General features: G+C 49.5%; 1 protein-coding gene across 2 annotated transcripts in view; it reads left to right on the top strand.

Moving 5' to 3' along the window:
- The first annotated feature begins 4863 nt into the window (after positions 1-4863).
- Positions 4864-19163, top strand: part of MACROD1 (mono-ADP ribosylhydrolase 1) — a 185176-nt gene continuing 170876 nt past the window's right edge. For both annotated transcript variants that reach the window (XM_073354840.1, XM_073354841.1), the window contains exons 1-3: positions 4864-5335; positions 11162-11263; positions 11663-11782. In XM_073354840.1, coding sequence (XP_073210941.1) covers positions 5065-5335; positions 11162-11263; positions 11663-11782 — 493 coding nt within the window. In that variant the 5' untranslated portion in view covers positions 4864-5064. The remainder of the gene's footprint in view (positions 5336-11161; positions 11264-11662; positions 11783-19163) is intronic.

Here is a 19163-nt window from a genome sequence, read left to right on the forward strand (position 1 = left end):
GTGGAGCGTAGATGTGTTTTTATTAACTTCAGCTTGGAGAAGCTGCGTTCTCCACTGGCAACCGTTACAGGAAGTGTTGGAAGTATGCGCAGAGCAACAAAAGCATTTGGAAAGAGGGTGGCCATCTTATTTGTGCACATATATTCCAGAACATCCTTTGGAGTTGATCCTGCTGAAATGTATCTTGAAAGGGCTTTCAGTTCATCACCTAAATCACTCGCATCAATATCGCGCATGTCATCATGTGTCTACACTGTCTCTAGTGCCTTGCATTGCTGGTGTAGGTCTTCTTCGGGTATAGTGAGGAGCTTTGGAATATCATACAACATCCCAAATATACTGCTGTGTTCCTTGATCAGCATAAAACATTCTTCAACTGACAGTATTGTACAATCTAGCACCTGGTTAAAGAATTCAACTTTGAATTGTTGTTTGGGGTCTCTTATGGGATTATTCCATGCCTCATAATCAAAATGTCGTCTTCTTCAGTGACTCTTGTATTCTTGAATGGGTGGGAAAATAGCTTCAGTGTGAAGTTCCTCTGCCAACTTCTGTGCACTCTTCAGAACATTTTGAAATCCCTCATCGGACTGGTAAGACTGTAGGTATGACTTTGCTTTGTCCAGTTGCTCCATTGCTCCAGATATATCAAGGTCAACACCTTGGAGTCTCTTGCATACAACATTTATTTCAAACAGTAAGTCATACCACAACACTAAGCCACACAGAAATTTGAAGTTATGTATGTTTCTGGTGATTCCATTTCCCTCTGCCACTGTTCTCCCATGAACAGTTCCTGTCATAGCATTATCCTCCATAATGGCAACTATGGCATCATCTGTCTTCCCAATTTGGTGTTTGATAAGCTTTATTGCCTCCACTCGACTTTCCCATTGTGTGGCACTCAGTGGTTTCAGTGTCAGAGAGGATGTTCCCAGATGTTGCTTCAAAATTTGTCATCGATGAGTTGATGCAGAGAAAAATACATAGATGCTTTGAATTACATTAAAAAATTCAGCAACCTCACTAGAAGCTGATGCTGCATCACTGACCACCAAGTTCAATGAATGAGAACTGCATGGGACAAAAAAAGCTCGAGGGTTTAACTCTCGGATCCCTGTCTGCACTCCTCTGTTCTTTCCTCTCATGTTGGCACCATTATCGTAGCCCTGACCTCTCATGTCAGCTATCGCAATTCCTGTATCTTCCAGCTTTTTAAGAAGCACATTTGTCATACCAGCTCCTGTAGTATCATCAATGTCAATAAATTCTAGAAAATGCTCTCTGACAGACACCACTGCAGGGACTTTTTCACGAGGTTCCGTTGTTGTTACAAAACACAACATTAAAGTCATTTGTTCCGTATGGCTGACGTCAGGTGTGCAGTCCAGAATAACAGAGTAATATCTTGCTGACTTCAGATCTGCCACAATCTTGTGTTTGACTTTTGTTGCCAGTAACTGTATGATCTCATTTTGAATTGTTTTTCCAAGGTAGCGGTGTGTGTACATTTCTTCGGTGGTGACTCTTCTTAGATGCTCCTGGAGTACAGCATCAAACTCAGCCATCAGCTCCACAATTTTAAGGAAGTTTCCATTGTTTGGCAGATACAGCTGATCTGAAGTGCCACGCAGTGCTAGGTTTGGGGTAGCAAGCATTCTCACAATGGCAATTAACCTTTTCAGAACAATTTTGCCAGTAAAGAGACTCCGATGCAATCTTCTCTTGATGCTGATCATCTATGGTGGCCTTTAACCTTAGTCTCATCTCAAGCTCTTTCCACCTATGGAATGCTCTCTGGTGATTTGCTGCCTTCTCAAGGCATGCCAGATTTCTAACCAGATTTTTCCAGTCCTTTGTTCCTGTAGAACCCAATGTGGCTGGAACATTAGACTGGAAGAGTTTGCAACAAAAAGAGTATGCAGCATTCTGGGTTTTTGAGTACATAAGCCATGGCCTCTCCACTTTGTCACCATTGGGGATTTTACACCAGTAATGCGTTGGTTGGAAACTTCTATTTTTATTGTCTTTGAGGAACATGAAGTTTTTCACTTGCTGTGGCCCAAGCAGTACAAGGAAGTCCCTCAGGCTACTGTTCAAGTGGGTCCACAGTCCTGGATCATCTAGACTTAAGGAACTGAACTCAGCAGCAGCTGTTTCTTGCGCCTCCACCACACTCTTCTCTGATCTACACTTTTCTTCAGGAATGTGCATGGTTACATCCATTTGAGATGGAGATACGGATGCTGCAGTAGCTGCCTGATCACCTGCACTCTGACTAACTGGAAGATCAGGCATCTCCTCACCACTCACATCCTCACTGGGGCCAGAAGGCTCACCATGAACATTTGTGTCTATGTATCTTAGGGTTAGCTCCTTCCTGCTTAGACAGAAAAGCTTCCTTTGCTTGCTTTCTTTTTCTGCATGCTGCCCCAGAGGGCCGTTTTCTTCTTTCACTCATGACTGCTGTTCTGTGCCAACTATAGTGACTCTCAACACTCAGTTGAAGCGGACAAATAAGCAGGCTGGTAGCGGGGCCTGAGTGAGGGAAGATATCAGCATCTTAAGGGCCTAACTGGCTCCTACTACTTCAGTTGACTGCCTGTTCTCCTCCAGTGGGTTCAGGGAAGCAGCAGGAAACAGGAAGCTCCCTGGGAAGCTGGTGTTAATCAGGCCAGGCTGCTGGGGGTGCTAGAGAGGTACATAAGAGGCTCCTCCCCCACCCTCTCCCTGCAGTTCCTGCTGCTTTCTGTTATTCCTTCTCACCTTTTTGCCTGCCTGCCAGTTATGTCTCTTGTTCCCTCCTTCCTCCAGCACAGCACTCCACCATCTCTGTGCATCCAGAGCAGAGAGAATACATATGCCCCAGCAGCAGACACAATTTTCTACTCTCTGGGTCCTAGTGGCGCCCCCCACAGTCTGGCACCTGAGGCGGTCGCCTCAGTTCGCCTCATGGTAAGGCCAGCTCTGTCTGTCCCCAACTCTGGAAGAGCAGTGGGGTCTAGTGTTCAGAGGGAGGCAATTGGGAATCAGGACTCCTGGGTTCTGCCCCTTGCTCTGCTAGTGACCTTGGACAAGTCATTTTGCTGCTCTGTGCCTCATTTTCCCCAAGGTGGGGAATAACACTGATTTATCCCCAGGAAGTTGCAAAACTATTGATCACTGTGAAGTGCTTTGTAATCCTTCAAAAAAAAAAAAAAAAAAAAAAGGACCAAGCAACGGTATGTGGTGATAAATGCAGAGCTGAATCTTGAAGGCTTGTTCTACGATCTGCAGATCTTCCTAAATCAGGATTTCGGGACATAAAAGAGGGTGCCCTGCTCTTTGGATAGCATAGATCTGAAGCAACTGCTCCAGAGACTAGCAAAAGGCTACATCTCCCAGCAAGCAGTATCTATCTGTCTTCTGGTGTGACTACCACTGCTAAATTTAGTAGGGTTGCTAAGGCACCCTGGAAACTCAGGAGACAAGGATCTATTTATAGTGATGAAGCTAGCCTACTGTGCTGTTTAAATGTCCCAGGTGTGTGAGTCCCCTTTGCAAATTGTTTCAGAGTGGTAGCCGTGTTAGTCTGTATCAACAAAAACAAGGAGGAGTCCTTGTGGCACTTTAGAGACTAACAAACGTATTTGTTTATTAATAAATTTGTTAGTCTCTAAGGTACCACAAGGACTCCTTATTCCCTTTGCAAATGATTGCTTTTTAAAGTAGCTAGCTGTTTCCTGGTTCCTGCCCACAAGCAGCTTAGAGGCAGGCTGAGAGCAGGAGTCACTGAAGTTAAATTACAGCTTGTTTTGCCTGGGATTCTGGGAACTGTAGTTTGCAAAATTGGCTCCAAAGTTTTCAGTCTCCCAGGTTTCAAAGTTAAGCCTGGTCCCAAGAGTCCGAGGGGCCAATGTGGACGAATTCTGTTCTGTGTTTATGCTTAGCGCTTTACTGACATGGGTGAATTAATCCACTGTGTGATCTGGGGTGATAAATAATGTTATCCCCATTTTATGTATAAGGAGCTGAGGTGTACAGGAGGGAAGAGGCTCGCCAGAAGTCAAACAGCTAGTCAATGGCAGAGCTAGGGATAAAACCCAGGAGTCCTGGTTCCCAGGCTGCCCTCGTTGTTCTAACTCACTAGAGCTCACTTCCTTTCCAGGGCTAGGAATAGAACCCAGGAGGCCTGATTCCCAGCCCAGCCCTGCTCTAAGCACTAGATACCATTTCTCCCCTGGAGCCAGGAGTATAACCCAGGAGGCCTGACTCCCAGCTCTGCCCTGCTCTAACTTACTAGACCACACTCCCCTCCCAGAGCTGGGAATAGAAGCCACGAGTCCAGAATACAATACTACAATGAATGTAATTATTGAGGGGCAGCGTGGTCCAGTGGGTAGGGCTGCAGCTCAGGACTCCTGGATTCTAGTCCAAGGTCTGCTGCAGACCTTTCTCTGTGTGCCTCTATTTCCCCTCTCACCTTTTGTCTAATTGGACTGTCAGCTGTTCAGGGAAGGGATTGACTATCATTGTGCATTGGTGGCACCTAGCATGGCAGGGCCTAAGTCGCAGTTGGGGTCTGTACAGCACCAGCACAACGGGTGGGGCTGGCTGTGCTACAATAACGCAAGGTGGAGCAGGGGCACAGTAATAGTAAAATCAGCTAACAGCAGGGAAGAACACGGCCATTGTAGGCCCTGTTGCTGAACTCAGGCTCTGGATCCCATTGCGCCTGAGATGCCATCTCCATCTCAAGAGACTGACAAGCTCTGCTCATCTCCCTGAGTTTGCTGCGTCAGGATCCTTTATTGGCAAGGAAGAGGAAAACTGCAAGAGCCTGGACGGGGGCAGGACTACATTTCCCAGGATTCCTTGCACACAGTTGGGCGGGTCTTGGAAGTGCAAAGCCCTTGGTGAGTTTCAGTATCAGCGCAGCAGCAGTTTTGTCCTTTCTCCCGCCCCCCTTCGCAAGCCAAATACCAGGTGCAGTAAATAAGGGAGAAGAATTTCTCTCGACTGCTCAGGGACCAACCAGGGAGGCTGGGCTGGGAGCCCCAGTGTTGCATTCCCTTCTGTGCTACCATGCCAGGGGTTCTCATGACCCTGCCAGGCAGGAGACTGTCTGGGGCTTTAGGGCAGCTTCTAGGGGGCTGGGGCAAAGGCTGGAACCCCTGGGTGCTGGGTAGTGTCAGGAGGGGCACGTGGAGCAGCAGGGAACCAAGCACTAGCAGCCTTCCCCGTGGCACGGTCCAGTTGGTGTCAAGAGCCTTCCGAAGCTGGGCAGCTGCTCCCCCACTAGGCATGGCGGCTAAGGTGGATCTGACCACGTCCACTGACTGGAAAGAGGCAAAAAGTAAGTGTGAGGGGATGTGTGTGCGCGCTATGCCCAGTTACCCCTTCCTTTTGCCCATGCCTCCCTTTAGCTGGGCATCATACAGCCCTTTGCAACGTGCCTCCACCTAGGGCCACTTACCCTGCCTAATTTCCACCCCTAAGGGCATTTGTCCCTTCCCTGGGCACCATGCAGCTGTGCAGGGAATCTGTATACCAACACAGAAGTCCACCCCCAGGCATGGAACAGCTGGAGGCTTGTTGCCACAGTGCACTGGTTACTTAAAAACTGATACAGCTCTTCCAACATCACTCATCTCTGCATCCTGCCATGCAGCATAGGTAGGAATCCCATAATGCCTCAATGCATTGTGGGTGATTTGTGGGATCCCCTTCTGGGATTGTGGGAATGCATGTGTGTGTCAGTACTCCCAGCATCCCTTGCGCCATATCCCAGAACTCACCTGGCAGCTGCACTATTCCCAAATTGCTTGGAGGGAAGCAGCACTTCCCATCCCCGGTGCTGCAGGGAGAGCCGTGCTACTGCGTTGGAGCTGTGCGGATGTTCTCTATGGGGCTGGCCTGCCAGAACCAAACCATGGGACCAGAACACTCTGCACTGACTGCTAGTGGCACTGCAGTGCCACATGCCAGCTCTGACCCCACCATGAGAGCTGCCTGGGCACGGAGAACGTATTGGCCCATCTGTTTTCTAGCAGTCAGTGGCAGAAAGTGCAAAAGCATCCATGTTGTGCAGCTGGCACAGTCCCCCTGGGTTATTAATCCTCTTCATCATGGTAAGTGCCTGGTACCAGCCAAAAACAGGACCCCATTGTGCCAAGCACCATACAAACCCAGAGTAAGAGACAGTATCTACCCCAGTGAAAGATGGTATACCAGGGGCTCATATTGACTGGTGCCTCTCCATTTCGTCATTGGACCCTGTCTGGGGCTGGCTTATTACCGTAAAAACCCAACACCGCAGCCTTCTTCCGTGGCCCCTTTCAGTTTATACTGAGATTCAGCATCCATATAGTCTCACCCAAGCCCCAATGCTCTAGGATCAAGAGTCTTTTCAGTCCCTATTTAGGGGATTATCTTCTTCAAGGCCGGTGGCACAGGATTTCTTAGGCCCTTGGTACAGCTGTCCTAGGCCAAACCTAATGGTCCAAGACAGAAAAATTGGGAGCTCTTTAAGAAGAGTTTATTAGATAGCCAAAAAGCCACAATTCCACAATCAAGAGAGATGACAATTTTGGCTAAAAGCCCAGCCTGGCTCAGTGGCAAAGTGAAGGCAGCAGTTAGAAATTAAAAAGAAAGTAATATAAAACAAATGGAAAAAGGGGGTAATAGCAATTGATCTAAATTAGAGGGTAGGAAATGTAGAAAACTGATAAGGGGAGCTGAAGGCACCAGGGAAAAATGCATTTCAAGCAGGGCCAAGGAAAATAAGCAGTTTAAATATCTTAAGAACAAAGGAAATTCTAGCAATGGTACAGGCCAGTTACGAGCTGGAGATGGTAAAACTACTATTAATGGTGCAGAAAAGACAGAAGTGCTCAATAAATATTTCTGTTCTGTATTTGGAAAGACGTAGGATGATGTACTTGTAACCATCCTCATGTGAGAAGTACTTTTCAGTCCATTATTAACTAAGGAGGAAGTTAAAACACATCTATGAGGGATAAATATTTTTAAATCAGCCAGTCCAGATAACTTGCACCTGAGAGTCCTAAAAGAGCTGTCTGAGGAGATCTCTGGCTTGTTTGATGGTAATTTTTAATAAATCTTGGAATACTGGGGACATTTCAGAAGACTGGAAGAGTGCTAATGTTATACCAGCCTTCAAAAAGGGTGAGTGGGATGACTCGGGTAACTGTAGGCTGGTTAGCCTGACATCAGTCCCAGGCAAAATAATGGAAAAACTAATATGGGAGTCAGTTGATATAGAATGAAAGGATGGGCCTATAATTAATATCAGTTTGATAGGAAATAGGTCTTGTCAAACAAACCTGATTTCTCTCTCTGAGGAGATTGCAAGGTTGGTTGATAAAGGTAACTGCGTAGATGCAATACACTTAGACTTATGTAAGGCATTTGACTTCATGCTGCACAACAATAATAAGCACTATATAATATCAGTGGAGCACCTGTTACCTGGATTAAGAACTAGTTAACTGACATCTCAAAAAGTAATTGTTAATGGTGAATCCCCATTGAATGGAGATGTGTCTCAGGGTGGATGGCCCTTTAAGGGGAGCCTGGGGCAGGGCCCTCTCTCCCGTGATGGGCTTCTTTAAGGGGAATGAGCCCATTGTGCCAAACTGCCTAGGTGGCTGCTTGGCAGTGAATTGGCTAATGGGCACCTGGACCAGATTAAGGGCCACAGAGCTCAGTTGGAGGAGGGTGCTGTTAGGAAGAGGAGGCTCCCAAGGACAGGCGTTCTAGTGGTACAGAGGAGGACAACTCCCAGGGAAAGGAACTTAAGGAGGAGCCTAGATAGCTGCAGGAGGCCCAGTCTACTAGGATCTGTGCTGCCTGGAGAAGAGCAGCAGTCGGATGGAGGGCTCTGGCTCCAGGGAAGGAATGGTGGCTGAGTGCCTCTTGGCTAAAGGGCCCAGGATGATAAACATAGATGGAATCTGCCTCCCTACTAAGAAGCCTGGGTGACGGTCTTGTGTTTCTGTAGAAGTTTCTGTTGTTAAATGAGACCTTCAAAAGCCTTGCCAAGCTTCCTAATGACCCAGTTGGGGAAATTAAGGCAGGGTGTGTCTGTGTGCTGTACCTGGCCAAAAGGAGGCGTGTGGGATGGCATCTGCCTTACAGGGCATGCCTAGTGAAGTTTTGTAGGGATTAGTACTAGGCCTGATGCTAGTCCACATTTACATCAATGCCCTGGAAGTAAATATAAAATCACTGCTGCTAAAATTGATGGATGACTCAAAGATTTTTGGAGTGGGATGGTGAGGACAGTCCTGCACAGCAATCCACATTGCTTGGTAAGATGGGTCCATTCCAGCAAAGTGTGGTTTAGTGCAGCCAAACGTCAGATCATGTATCTGGGAACGAGGCTTGCGGGCCGTCCCTACAGAAGCGGGGGACTGTATCCTGGAAAGTGGTGACTCTGAAAAGGATTTGAGGGGCATAGTGGCAAACAACTAAGGATGAGCTCCCAGTGTCATGCTGGGATAAAAAGGGCGGTGCGATCCTGACATGTATGAAGAGGGAAGTAGTGAGTTGGAGCAGAGAGGTGAGTTTACTTCTGAATACAGTCCTGGCGAGACCCAGGCTGGACTGGTTCATCCAGTTGCGGGGGCCACATTTCAAAACCAATATTGAAAATTTGGAGAGGGTGCAGAAAAGATCCACAAAAATGATTTGAGGGTGGGAGAAGATGCCGCAGAGTGAGAGACCTGGGGAGTTCAGTCTGGTCAGTTGCTCAAAAAGAAGATGGAGAGGTGACCTGATTATAGGCCTTCGCAGGGGGAAAGTACTGGATACTGGAGAGCTCTTTAGCCTAGCAGCGAAAGGTTGAACAAGAACCTGTGGCTGGAAGCTGAAGCCAGACACTTTTCAATTAACAGTATGGGTGATTAACCACAGGAACAATTCCCAAGGGGAGTGGTGGATTCTCCATCTCTTGATGTCTCCAAATCCAGCGGGCCAGGTGCTTTAGTCAAACACAAGGCATTGGGCTCAATAGAGGGGGAGCTGGGTGAAATTCTCTGGCCTGTGTTATACAGGAAGTGATGAATAATACAGAGACTATTCTAATGCCCTGATATACATGAGTGCCACAGCCTCTTTTGGACAGCAGGTACAGTACTTTTCCAAGGGTGGCTGCTGCATTGGTGTTCACCCACGAGGTAGTGCAGGAGAACCCGGTTTAAATTCCTTTTGATAAAATGGGATTTGAGCTCTGGAAGGCAGTGGGTGTCTATTGGGTTAGAACAGGGGGAGCTGCGAATTAGGACTGCTGGGTTTTACCCACACCACTGGGAGGGGAGTGGGGTCTAATGGCTGGAGCAAGGGGAGCCAGCTGGTAGGACTGCTGGGTTCATTTCCCAGCTCCGCTGAATGGTTGTGACCATAACCTCAAAAATTACCTTTACTTATTATTGCTTAGAAAACATACAAGCTGCAGCCAAAGTGTTGTCAGCCTAGAGATGTCTTTGTATGAGTTGAGGGCTGTCTGTTATGGATCCTGGGGCTGGAAGAGACTGTTAGCTGGGCAGCCCACCCTCCTGCATAGCACAGGCCAGAGATTCCCTCCCCCGCCTGCCCCCTGGGCTTCCTGCTGGAGCCCACACCTTTGCGGTAGAGTTAGGTCTGAGCTCAGTGGAGGTGAGCTGGGGACCTACCTAGGGTTACCATCTGGCTGATATTTGACCAACCTGGCCAGGTTTTTTTATGGATTTGCCAGGTGCCAGAAAAATAATGTAATCTGCTGGGGTTTTTTTACGTGGGTCTGAAGATTTGCATTATTATCACAATATACAGGGATATCTACTGTTAACAGTTTCTGTGTCGAGCTAAAGATGTTGCAGTGTTCCTACTTCCGCAGTTTAAGAAAATGTTACCAATCTGATCTATCTGTGTTCTCTCTCTCGATACTATAAGTGACTATTGCAGGGGGTGGTGGTTGCGGAGTTGCATTGTGGTTGCTGTGGACTTGCCTTGTGAGTGTGGGGTGGCGTGCTGGTTTTTGTGCATTTCAAAGGTGGTAACTCTAGACCGGCCCAAGGGCGCCTATTGCAGGGGCTGATTTCCCCTCCCTGGTGCAGCGCACCCGTCGTTCGCAAAGGATCCCGGCCTCAGGTTCTGCAGGTGGGTGTTGGCAGGGTGTGGTGTGGTGTGATGCTCCCCCAGCCAGGCAGGCAGGGCTGTGTCACTCGGAGTGCTCCAGGCTCAGAGTGCATCACACCAGTGCCTGGGTCCACCCTGCTCTGTGGGGCCTCCTCAAGGAAGGCCCCTTCCCTGCACAGGTCTCGCAGCATTGTCGCAGTGACAGGGTTTCAGCTGGGTTAGGGGTAGGGCAGACTGCATTGTCTGGGGAAACCCCCTCTGACTGACTGGCTGCCTGCCCCATGGGCCCGCCTCCTGGGGTGAGCAGCCAATCGGAGTGGCTGTTGGAAGCGCTCTCAGCAACCTGGAAGCCATGCTTGCTGCAGGGGAGGGGGAGCCGTGAGCTGGGGGTGGCTAACGGCTTCCCTTGGGAGCAAGGGGATGGGGTGTGTGAGGGGGATGAGCCCCTGGCACTGCTCCCCCAGCCTGAAGGGGGAGGGAGACCCCACTCCAGCTAGGCCAGGGAGAGTGGGGTGAAGAGCCCGGGAGATGCAGAGGTGGGGCTGGGTTGGAGACAGAACAAATGGAGGGAGGGGGATTGGGGGGGTGGGGTATAAGGTGGCATGAAGGGGGACTGGGGGTGAGGGATGAAGCTGAGGGGGCAGAAGTGATGGGTGGACTGGGGGGACAGTTTTGACTTGGAGGTGGTGGGGGGGCCAGAACTGATCGCTGGCCAGGGGTTGGGCAGATGAGTGGTGGGGGAGGGGAGAGAGCTCCTGCAGCAGGAGCCAAAGTCACCTCACCCAATAAAGCGGGAGAGTGAGCAGCACTAATTGTCCCCGCCTGCACACGCACACTGGACATAGGCTGTGGGAGTTCAAACACCACAATACACTATTTAAAACAAAATCTCCTGGTTGGGGGGAGCGGTCTGACTCATGGTTTTGCTCCCTTGGGGTGGGCATGTATGAGAAGCGCTTCAGAAGTGCTGGGGGTGATTATAGGGGCACCTGATTCTCATTACCCTAGTAACACTTCAGTGGGCCTTGTCCCTCCCCTGCAGCGTACCTGAAAGGTCTGAATCAGAAGCAAAGACGGGAGCATTACTACACCAAGGACTTTGTCACACTGAAGGACATCGACACCTGGAAAAAAATGGCTAAAAGTGAGGCTGGGGGTTTTAAAATTCTTTATTATTGCATAGTAGATTTTTATTGTGGGTTGGGGTTGAGGGGCACTGACAGAGCTGTGGTGGGGGAGCCCAGGGTTGGGATAACAGGGGACTGTGGGTTGGGATTGAGGGGCACTTCAGTGGTCTCCCAGCATAGCCATGTGGATGTTAAAACCCAGTGTGAATTGTGGGGTGGGGGCTCCCCTATTCTGGGATCTGCTCTCCCTCTCGCTTCTGATCGATCCCAGGCCAATCATGCTTTGGGGCATGGTACAGCCCTGCCCTTTCTATCCCAGAATCCTGGTTTTGGTGGCACGATGGGTGAAGCAGGGTATGGCTGGACTTGTTTCCTGTAGGGTGTGGAGACCGCTGACCTTGGACCCTTGTCTCTAGGCGCCCGACTGAAGCAGCCTGAGGAGACCAAGTTCCCCAAGGACAATCACCTGAACGAGAAGATCTCGCTCGTCCGACGGGACATTACCAAACTGGAGATGGATGCAATCGTCAATGCTGGTGAGTGGGTTACAGATCCCCTCTGCTGACTGGACCCCCTGCTCATATCGCACCAGCAGCTCCCCCTCTCTGCATGTTGCTGGTTGGGGTGGATGCTTCGGGTCACAGGGTGGCTTGAACCCCAGGGTGAACATATGGCGAAAGAGGGTTGGGTGGGAGAAAACGTGCTCCCATCCATGTCTGGGACTGGCAGGAGCGCCAGCTGCCCATCAGGCTGTGCTCTGAGCCGGGAGAGGGAGTTTCTGTGGGGTAGGGTGCTGGGCTGCCCCCAAGAGCTGCTGGCTGGGTCCCATTTGGCTCTGGCCTGTCTGTTCTGGAGGGTGGGGCTCCTGTCTGCTGAGAGATCATGTAGCCTGTGTCACTTCTGCACAATTCTGTTGTCCCTCAGAACCCATTGGTTGTGTAGGACTTAACCCCATCCTAGATGTGCTATAGGGTCTGTCGATCATCCCCCTAAAGAAATGCTATGTGTGTAGGGTCTAGCCCTTTTCCAGATGTTTTATAGGGTTGGTTATTTGCCTGCCCATAGATCATGGTTCGTGTATAGGATTTTGGTTGGCTGTGCAGGGTGGCTTGATCTGTTTCCATCAGTAGCTGCTATAAATGTGTGTCCATGGGCTGTGTGTCTCCTAGCTCCTTAGTGAGTGGTCTCTGTGAGGTGGTTGGGGCTCATTACTGTCTGTCTGGGGGAAGGGTGTGTTTAAACCTTTGTTCAGAGCAAAACTCCCCTTCCCCATTAGTGAAGCTGGGGTGTGTCTGACTGAACTGGGGGAGGTGGGTTTCATGTGGCACTGGCCCTGTTTTTGCTGCTGTCCCTCTGTGAACTTGGCTTGGGGTGGGGGTCATAATGTTGCTGGAAATGGGGCTTGGTGCAACTAGCCCTCCCTGAGCTTTGGGCAGCTCTAGAACCCAACCCTGCCACCCATTGAGAAATGGGCTGAACCCAACTCGAGGGGTGGGTGGGTTGGGTGCTATCTGGATTCCGTGACTGTTCTGATACAACTGAATACCCCTCTGTTGTACAAAAGCTGAGCCAGGTTTGGTGCAGGCTCTCCTGTCCAGCGTCTTCAGGGTTAAATGAACCAGTGAGACATACTCCCTACAGCCCAGGCTGTCGGCCAGACTCAGGTGAGCATAGTTGTCAATTACTCAGGGCAGCTCCCCTCGCTGAGTGATTGGCTCAGGCTCTCTGCAGACTCAGGCAGGTGTTGCTGCATGTGTTATCCTAGGGGCAGCTGCCCCTTGTCAGTGCGCTTGGCTCAGGGTCTCTGCAGGCTCGGGCAAGCATTGCGGCGGTTATACTCAAGGTCACATTTTCCAGCTTTTTGGCTTGAATCTTTCTTTGTTTAAATTGGAAGCCGAGACTCATGCATCATCCCTTGAGTTGGCAAGTGTGATCATGGAGCTGATGCCTTGGAGGTGAGAGGCCCCGTGTTCTGTTCCTTTCCACTCTCTTGCCCTGGGGCTGAACTGGAGCAAATGCCCCCCTTGAGGGGAAAGGCCCTGTGTCCCATTTCCTATCCCCTGAGCCAGCCACTTGCCCTCCCTCTGATCGGGGGCCAGATTGGAGCTGGTGGCCCCTAGAGGGGAAAGGCACTTTATCCCATTCCTTTTCTGCGAAGCATTCTGTGACCAGGAACTCTGTGCGACCAATGGGAGTGCAGCTGGGGAGTGCGTGTGTGTGTGATGCTATATCCAAATGACATCACTGAAAGATGAGACAGTGTCAGATTCTGATTCACCTTCTTCCCCTGTGGTCCCCAATCCGGTGTGTGCCAGAACTGAACAATGGAACCTTCCCCAGCCTTCCTCAGCACAGACTCTTCATTCTGTAAGCAATTCATCCCAGAGTCCCCTGTGAGAGATGACTCCAGTGCAATTTGTCTCTGACATCCAGCTAAGGACCTGTCAACCCAGTCAGCACACGGCTCTCAAGCTGCAGGGAGATAAACTCTAGCCATATGTTCCCTGTGTGTGTTCATCATGGTGGGTGCTTGTGGGGAAAGGGCTCTGCTTAGAGCTGGCTGCTTTTTGAGAACTGTCTCCACCATGGGAATTACCAGACTGGTCCATCCATCCCTGTATCCCACCTCTGACAGTGGCCAGTACAAGATGCTTCAGAGGAAGTCATGAGAGCCCCATGGTGGGCAGATGTGGGGTAACCTGTTTTCCATGAATGCCTGATCCTAACCCCCACTAGAGATCAGCTTAAGCCCTGAATCCTGAGGGTTTAGCTCTCATCCAAAATCTTTGTGAGGGAGGTTCTGTTATTCTGCCTTTGGCACTTATATGGCAAGTACTGAAAAACTGTCGGATTCTGGGGTCCACAATTCCAGGTGATGTTACTAGATTGGACCGGGTTCAGAGAAGAGCCCCGAGAATGATTAAAGGATTGGAAACAGTGCCTTATAGTGCGATACTCCAGGAGCTCTGTCTGTTTAGCTTACTGAAGGTTAAGGTGTGACTTGGTTACAATCTATAGGAACCTATGTGGGGAAGAGAAATTTGATGGTAAAGGTCTCCTCAATCTAGGAGACAAAGGTCCAATAAGATCCAATGGCTGGAAGATGAAGCGAGGTAAACTTTGACTAGAAAATAAGGCACAGATTTGTATCAGTGAGGGCTGTTAACCACTGGAACAACTTCCCACGGGGAGTGGTGGATTCTCCATTACTGGCTGTGTTTCAAATCAAGATTGGCTGTTTTACTAAAAGATCTGCTCTGGTTCAACCAGGAATTAATTCAGGGCTGTCCTATGGGGCCTGTGTTATACTGGAGGTCAGACTAGACAATTGCAGTGGGCCTTTCTGGTCTTACAATCTATGAATCCACTGTTCTAGCTCTGGACATTCTCGTTAGACATATAAATGCCCAGCCCCTCTTTGGATCTTGCTAAGTTTTTGATTTCAACAGCATCCAGTGGAAGAGAGTTCTGCTGGCTAATAATGCGTCAAGTGAACAAAGTATTTCCTTTGATCAGTTTAGAATTGGCCACCCCCCATTGTAGTGGCGATCCTCTGGCTCTTGTGTTATGTGACGGGGAACAGAAGTGTCCCCATTTCCAGTTGCTCTAGCAAGCCCTGAAGGTTCAAAGTCATTGGAGGGCTATTTCGTACTGGGTAGCTACAGGCTCTGCCTGAAATCATGAGGCCCCTGTTGTACTGGGTACTGTACAGACCCACAATTCAGTTAGGAGGTCGCAAATTAATTTTTGTCCCTTTAAAAAAAGGTGTGTGTGGTTTTTTTTTGACATACAGACATTTCTGGTTGAAATTATGTTTTGATGGGAAAATTTCCCTCCCACTCACTTTGGTGCTAGTGGAGGGGGCTTGTATTTGTAGCAGAACCTGGGTTGCTGTGGGGGGCACACCAAGAGGCGGTGATGCAATGAGCATGACAAGCCAGGAATATGCCTATGGCAGGAGGGTTAGGAATGGATGTGAGAAGGGGCCAGTCTGCAGGCATGGGAAGGGCAGTGGCCAAGCCATGCTCAGAGTGGCTGAGGGTGAATGAGCAGGTGTTTGGGGAGCAGGAGCACTCTCTAGGATTGCAAGGAATGAGACATTGCTGTGGCTGAGTGCTTCAGGGACTAGCAGAGCCATTTCTTAAATGCAGCCTCGGACTCTTGGCTGGAAACGGGAACACAGAGGTGGTAATGAAGTAGTGGAGACTGCGACAGCAGATTTGGAGAAAACGCTGAAGGCAAGATGATAATTTGGTCAGCAGGAAATAATTGAAACCCCGTCATGCTGGGTGCTTCAGAGACCCTGACCAAAGTTAGGGCCCCGGTTTGTGCAGAGCCGCATGACACACAGTGAGAGACAGTCCCTGCCCTAAAGAGCTCACGTTCTGACTGGACGAGGGGTGGGTGGGGAGATAGATACAGTGTGAGGGGGAAGGGGTTACCCAAGGCCAGTGGCAGAGCTGGGAACAGAGCCCAGATTTCCCCTCCTTCCCTTTGTCTGATTTGGCTCTTTCGGGCTTTGCACCAGTGACTTAAATCCATGGTGGAATGGAGTTAGTTAAGCCAGTGCAACCCCTGTGGATATTTGTATCTACTTAAAACGGCTTAATCGGTTTATTTTTTGCCTGTAAATTGACTGATCTGAGGTTAAATCGATATAAGCCAGGTTTAAATGGATGTAAGGGCATCCACATGCAACGTTGCATTGGAGTCGCTAACTTGGTGTACAGTCACATCTCTGGTTATATTGGTGTGACTTTGTATTTAGACCTGTCTCTGTCTGGGCCCCTGATCTCACTTGACCCTACCCTGCTAGACATAACAAGTAATAACATGTCTAAGATTGACACAGCTGACTCTTCATTGAAATGTTCTCTCCCCCCCCCATCCGCTGGGCAGCAGAGGGCGCCAACGTCTCAGCTTTCCAATGTGCTGCTTATTAAGTTCTGCCCCAATAAATCAACCTGTTTATTAGAAGAATAAAAGTCTTAACTAACAAGAGGCTTTGTCAGTGCTTCATAAATCCTGCTTCTGTGCCTCATGAAACCCATATGTGGTTAATTCATATGTAAAGTCACAAGCAGGAATATAATACCTGTCCATTAAATTCTATGTGACCTGATAATCATCATTAGCCATGAGTAATTGCCTGATCAGCATTGCACAGCAGCCACAGCAGCAAGGGAAATGCATTTAAGCTAGTAGTTCATCTGTACTAATAGGGTGTGTGTGGATTGGGGGGGTTCGTTTCCGGGCCTGGGGGCACAACACACTCCTTTGTAGGTCACTGCTCCTGGGGAGAGGGGACTGGTCCGGGCTTTTCCTGCATGGAATGGAGCGTTCCTGCCAGGATGTTGTTCTCCTGGAGGCTTGCAGCACCAAGCTGGGCGGGTATGGCTCCTTGGTTGAAAATTGAAGGGGTTCCAGTTCATTCTATGGAACAGGACCGGGCAGGGGATGTCCTTGCGTGGTGTACACTGACACAGCTCCGTTGGTGACAATAAAGTGATGGCCAATTTACAGCAGCTGGGGACCTGGCCCTGCTCATTCCAGTGAGCGGTGGCCGATTTACACTAGCCAGGGATCTGGCCTGAGGACCCTATGAAGACGTAAGAGGACTGTAAAGTTTAATCTCAAAGAACAGTATGGATATCAACAAAGTATCCCATTTCCATTTACAAATGGAAAACATGGTGCACAGACAGGGAAAGCGACTCACCCAAGACCATACAGTAAATCAATGGTAAAGCTGTGAATAGAACCCAGGAGTCCTGTGTTCTGATCACTAGTTGCCCTCTGTAGTTAAGATAATAATGAAGTGAGACATGATTATGGACACTCATCATACAGAACCTGGGGACATAATATTCAGACATGGGTTGCTAACATTAGGCTCCTAAATGAATATTTGAGCACATAGAGATTTGGCTTGATTTCTGTAGACCCCACTAACTGCTTAGACTCTTGACAGACAGGTTGGCCTTGTAGCTAAAGCTCTGGGCCAGGATTCAAGGCATCTGGGTTCAATTTGAGATTGCGGGGGGGTCCCCCATGTACCAGGCACCGCACAGACACAGAGTGTGGCAGCTCCCTGACACAACCTGGCTGCCTTGCCAGCAAACTCTTTAGGGCTCGGCTAGCCCAAAGCTCGCCTAGCAGGTAACAAAGAGCTCACTGGCTAAATAGATAAAGGGAGAAGAAAACTGAGCCACTGATGAGGAAGGGACTTGCCCACATCAGAACCCAGGAATCCTGAGCTATCCGACCCAGTGTGTCTGTCTGGACTGTACTGCTTTGCGTCTTGGGAATTAATAACCTCTGACAACCTTGGGAGACCTGGGTCAAGCCCCTGCTCTTTCACAGGCCTGTGTGACTTTGGGCAAGTCAGCGTTTCTGTCTGTGCCCAGTGTTCCCTGGGGATGAGAGCACTGCCCTGCCTTACAGGCAGCTTGTGAGGATAACTACATGATAGCAGTGGGGTTCTCTGCCTGTTTGGGTTCAGGCCCCATCTGTAAACTGTGGTGGCCTGTTGTGACCCAGAGACCTCTCTAGATGTCTGAGACCATGTAGGGATCCACTGGGGGAGGGGAGGCTCAGAGCTGAAATTCCAGATGCTCCAGCCAGAGGTGAATCACTGGCACGTGCCCCACTGGCAATTGGGGGAAGGGGCAAAAAACTGAGACACCCCAAAAAACCACACTGCTCATGGGGGACAGAAGGTAAAGGGCAGGGAGGATTTGGGGGCCTGGAGGTGAAGTGGAGAGTTTGTGGGGCCAGGTGGTATAGTGAGGAAGGGGTTGGGGGTGGGGGGAGCGGCTGGGGAAGGAACTGGAGGGCAGTCAAGGGCTGGGGGAAGGCTCTGGAGCCCAGGAGAGGGTGGTGGGAGCCGACAGCTCCCAAAAACCACATGGCCCACACACATGGCCCATAGGGTGCACAGGGTAAAAGTGTGGGGGAACGTGGGGTTCTGGGGGGTAATGTGGGGGTGGGGACAGAAAGGGCTGGGGGTGTAGTGGGGAAGGATCTGCAGACACTTTGCTGGGGTTCCAGAGCTGTGAGCCACTGTGTTATTCCTATCTGGCTCAGCAAGTGAGAGCTTTGCTTAGCTGTGTGACAGCTCCCTGACACAACCTAGCTGCCTTGCCAGCAAACTCTTTAGGGCTCGGCTAGCCCAAAGCTCGCCTAGCAGGTAACAATCAGTGACCTCCTGAGTGCCACAGAGCCGTCTTTCCCTGCAGCACTCAGCCCCCCTTACTGCACCACCCACAAAACCTTATCAGGTCCACTGCTCCTCTACAGAGACAGTCTGCAACAGCTTATTAACTTATGGAGGTTTACAAACCTTCCCCTTCTGTCAAAGCACTGAGTTAGTTTGTAGTACAAGTAAAACAAGTTTAATTAACAAAAGGACCCCGGTTTAAGTGATAGCGAGTATAAGGACTAAAGACTGAGGAATGGTTACAAACATACAGAAGTAAGAAACTTGTCTAAGGTGTCAGTCTAACTGAACAAACTAGAGACCTTTATTCAAAGAAGTTTTTCTCTCTAGTCGTTCCTCCAGCATGGCTGCCCAGTTTTATATCTAGGACCTCTCATAGAGCTCGGACTGCTTGGGTTCTTTGTCTCCCCAGGTGAAGGATAAATTAGGGGCTCTCTTCCCCCTCCTTTTATAGTCTGCTAAACCTTTGAAATGTAGTCTTTGACAGGGAAGGCCAGAAAAAGCTGCTCTCTCCTGCTGGGGTGTAGATGCCATGCTGTCTTCTTCCCCGCTTGATGCCTTTATTTACCTTCTGTAAATGGTCCTTCATTGTCTCTGCCTGACGACCAGCCTGGTCAGACAAGCAAATACACGATCCTTTGTCTAGGGCAGATTGGGCATTGCTTGGCAAACACATTTCCAGCACATATTTATAACTC

This window comes from Lepidochelys kempii, chromosome 7 (genome assembly GCF_965140265.1).
Source record: "Lepidochelys kempii isolate rLepKem1 chromosome 7, rLepKem1.hap2, whole genome shotgun sequence".
In the NCBI taxonomy this organism is placed as follows: Eukaryota; Metazoa; Chordata; order Testudines; family Cheloniidae; genus Lepidochelys; species Lepidochelys kempii.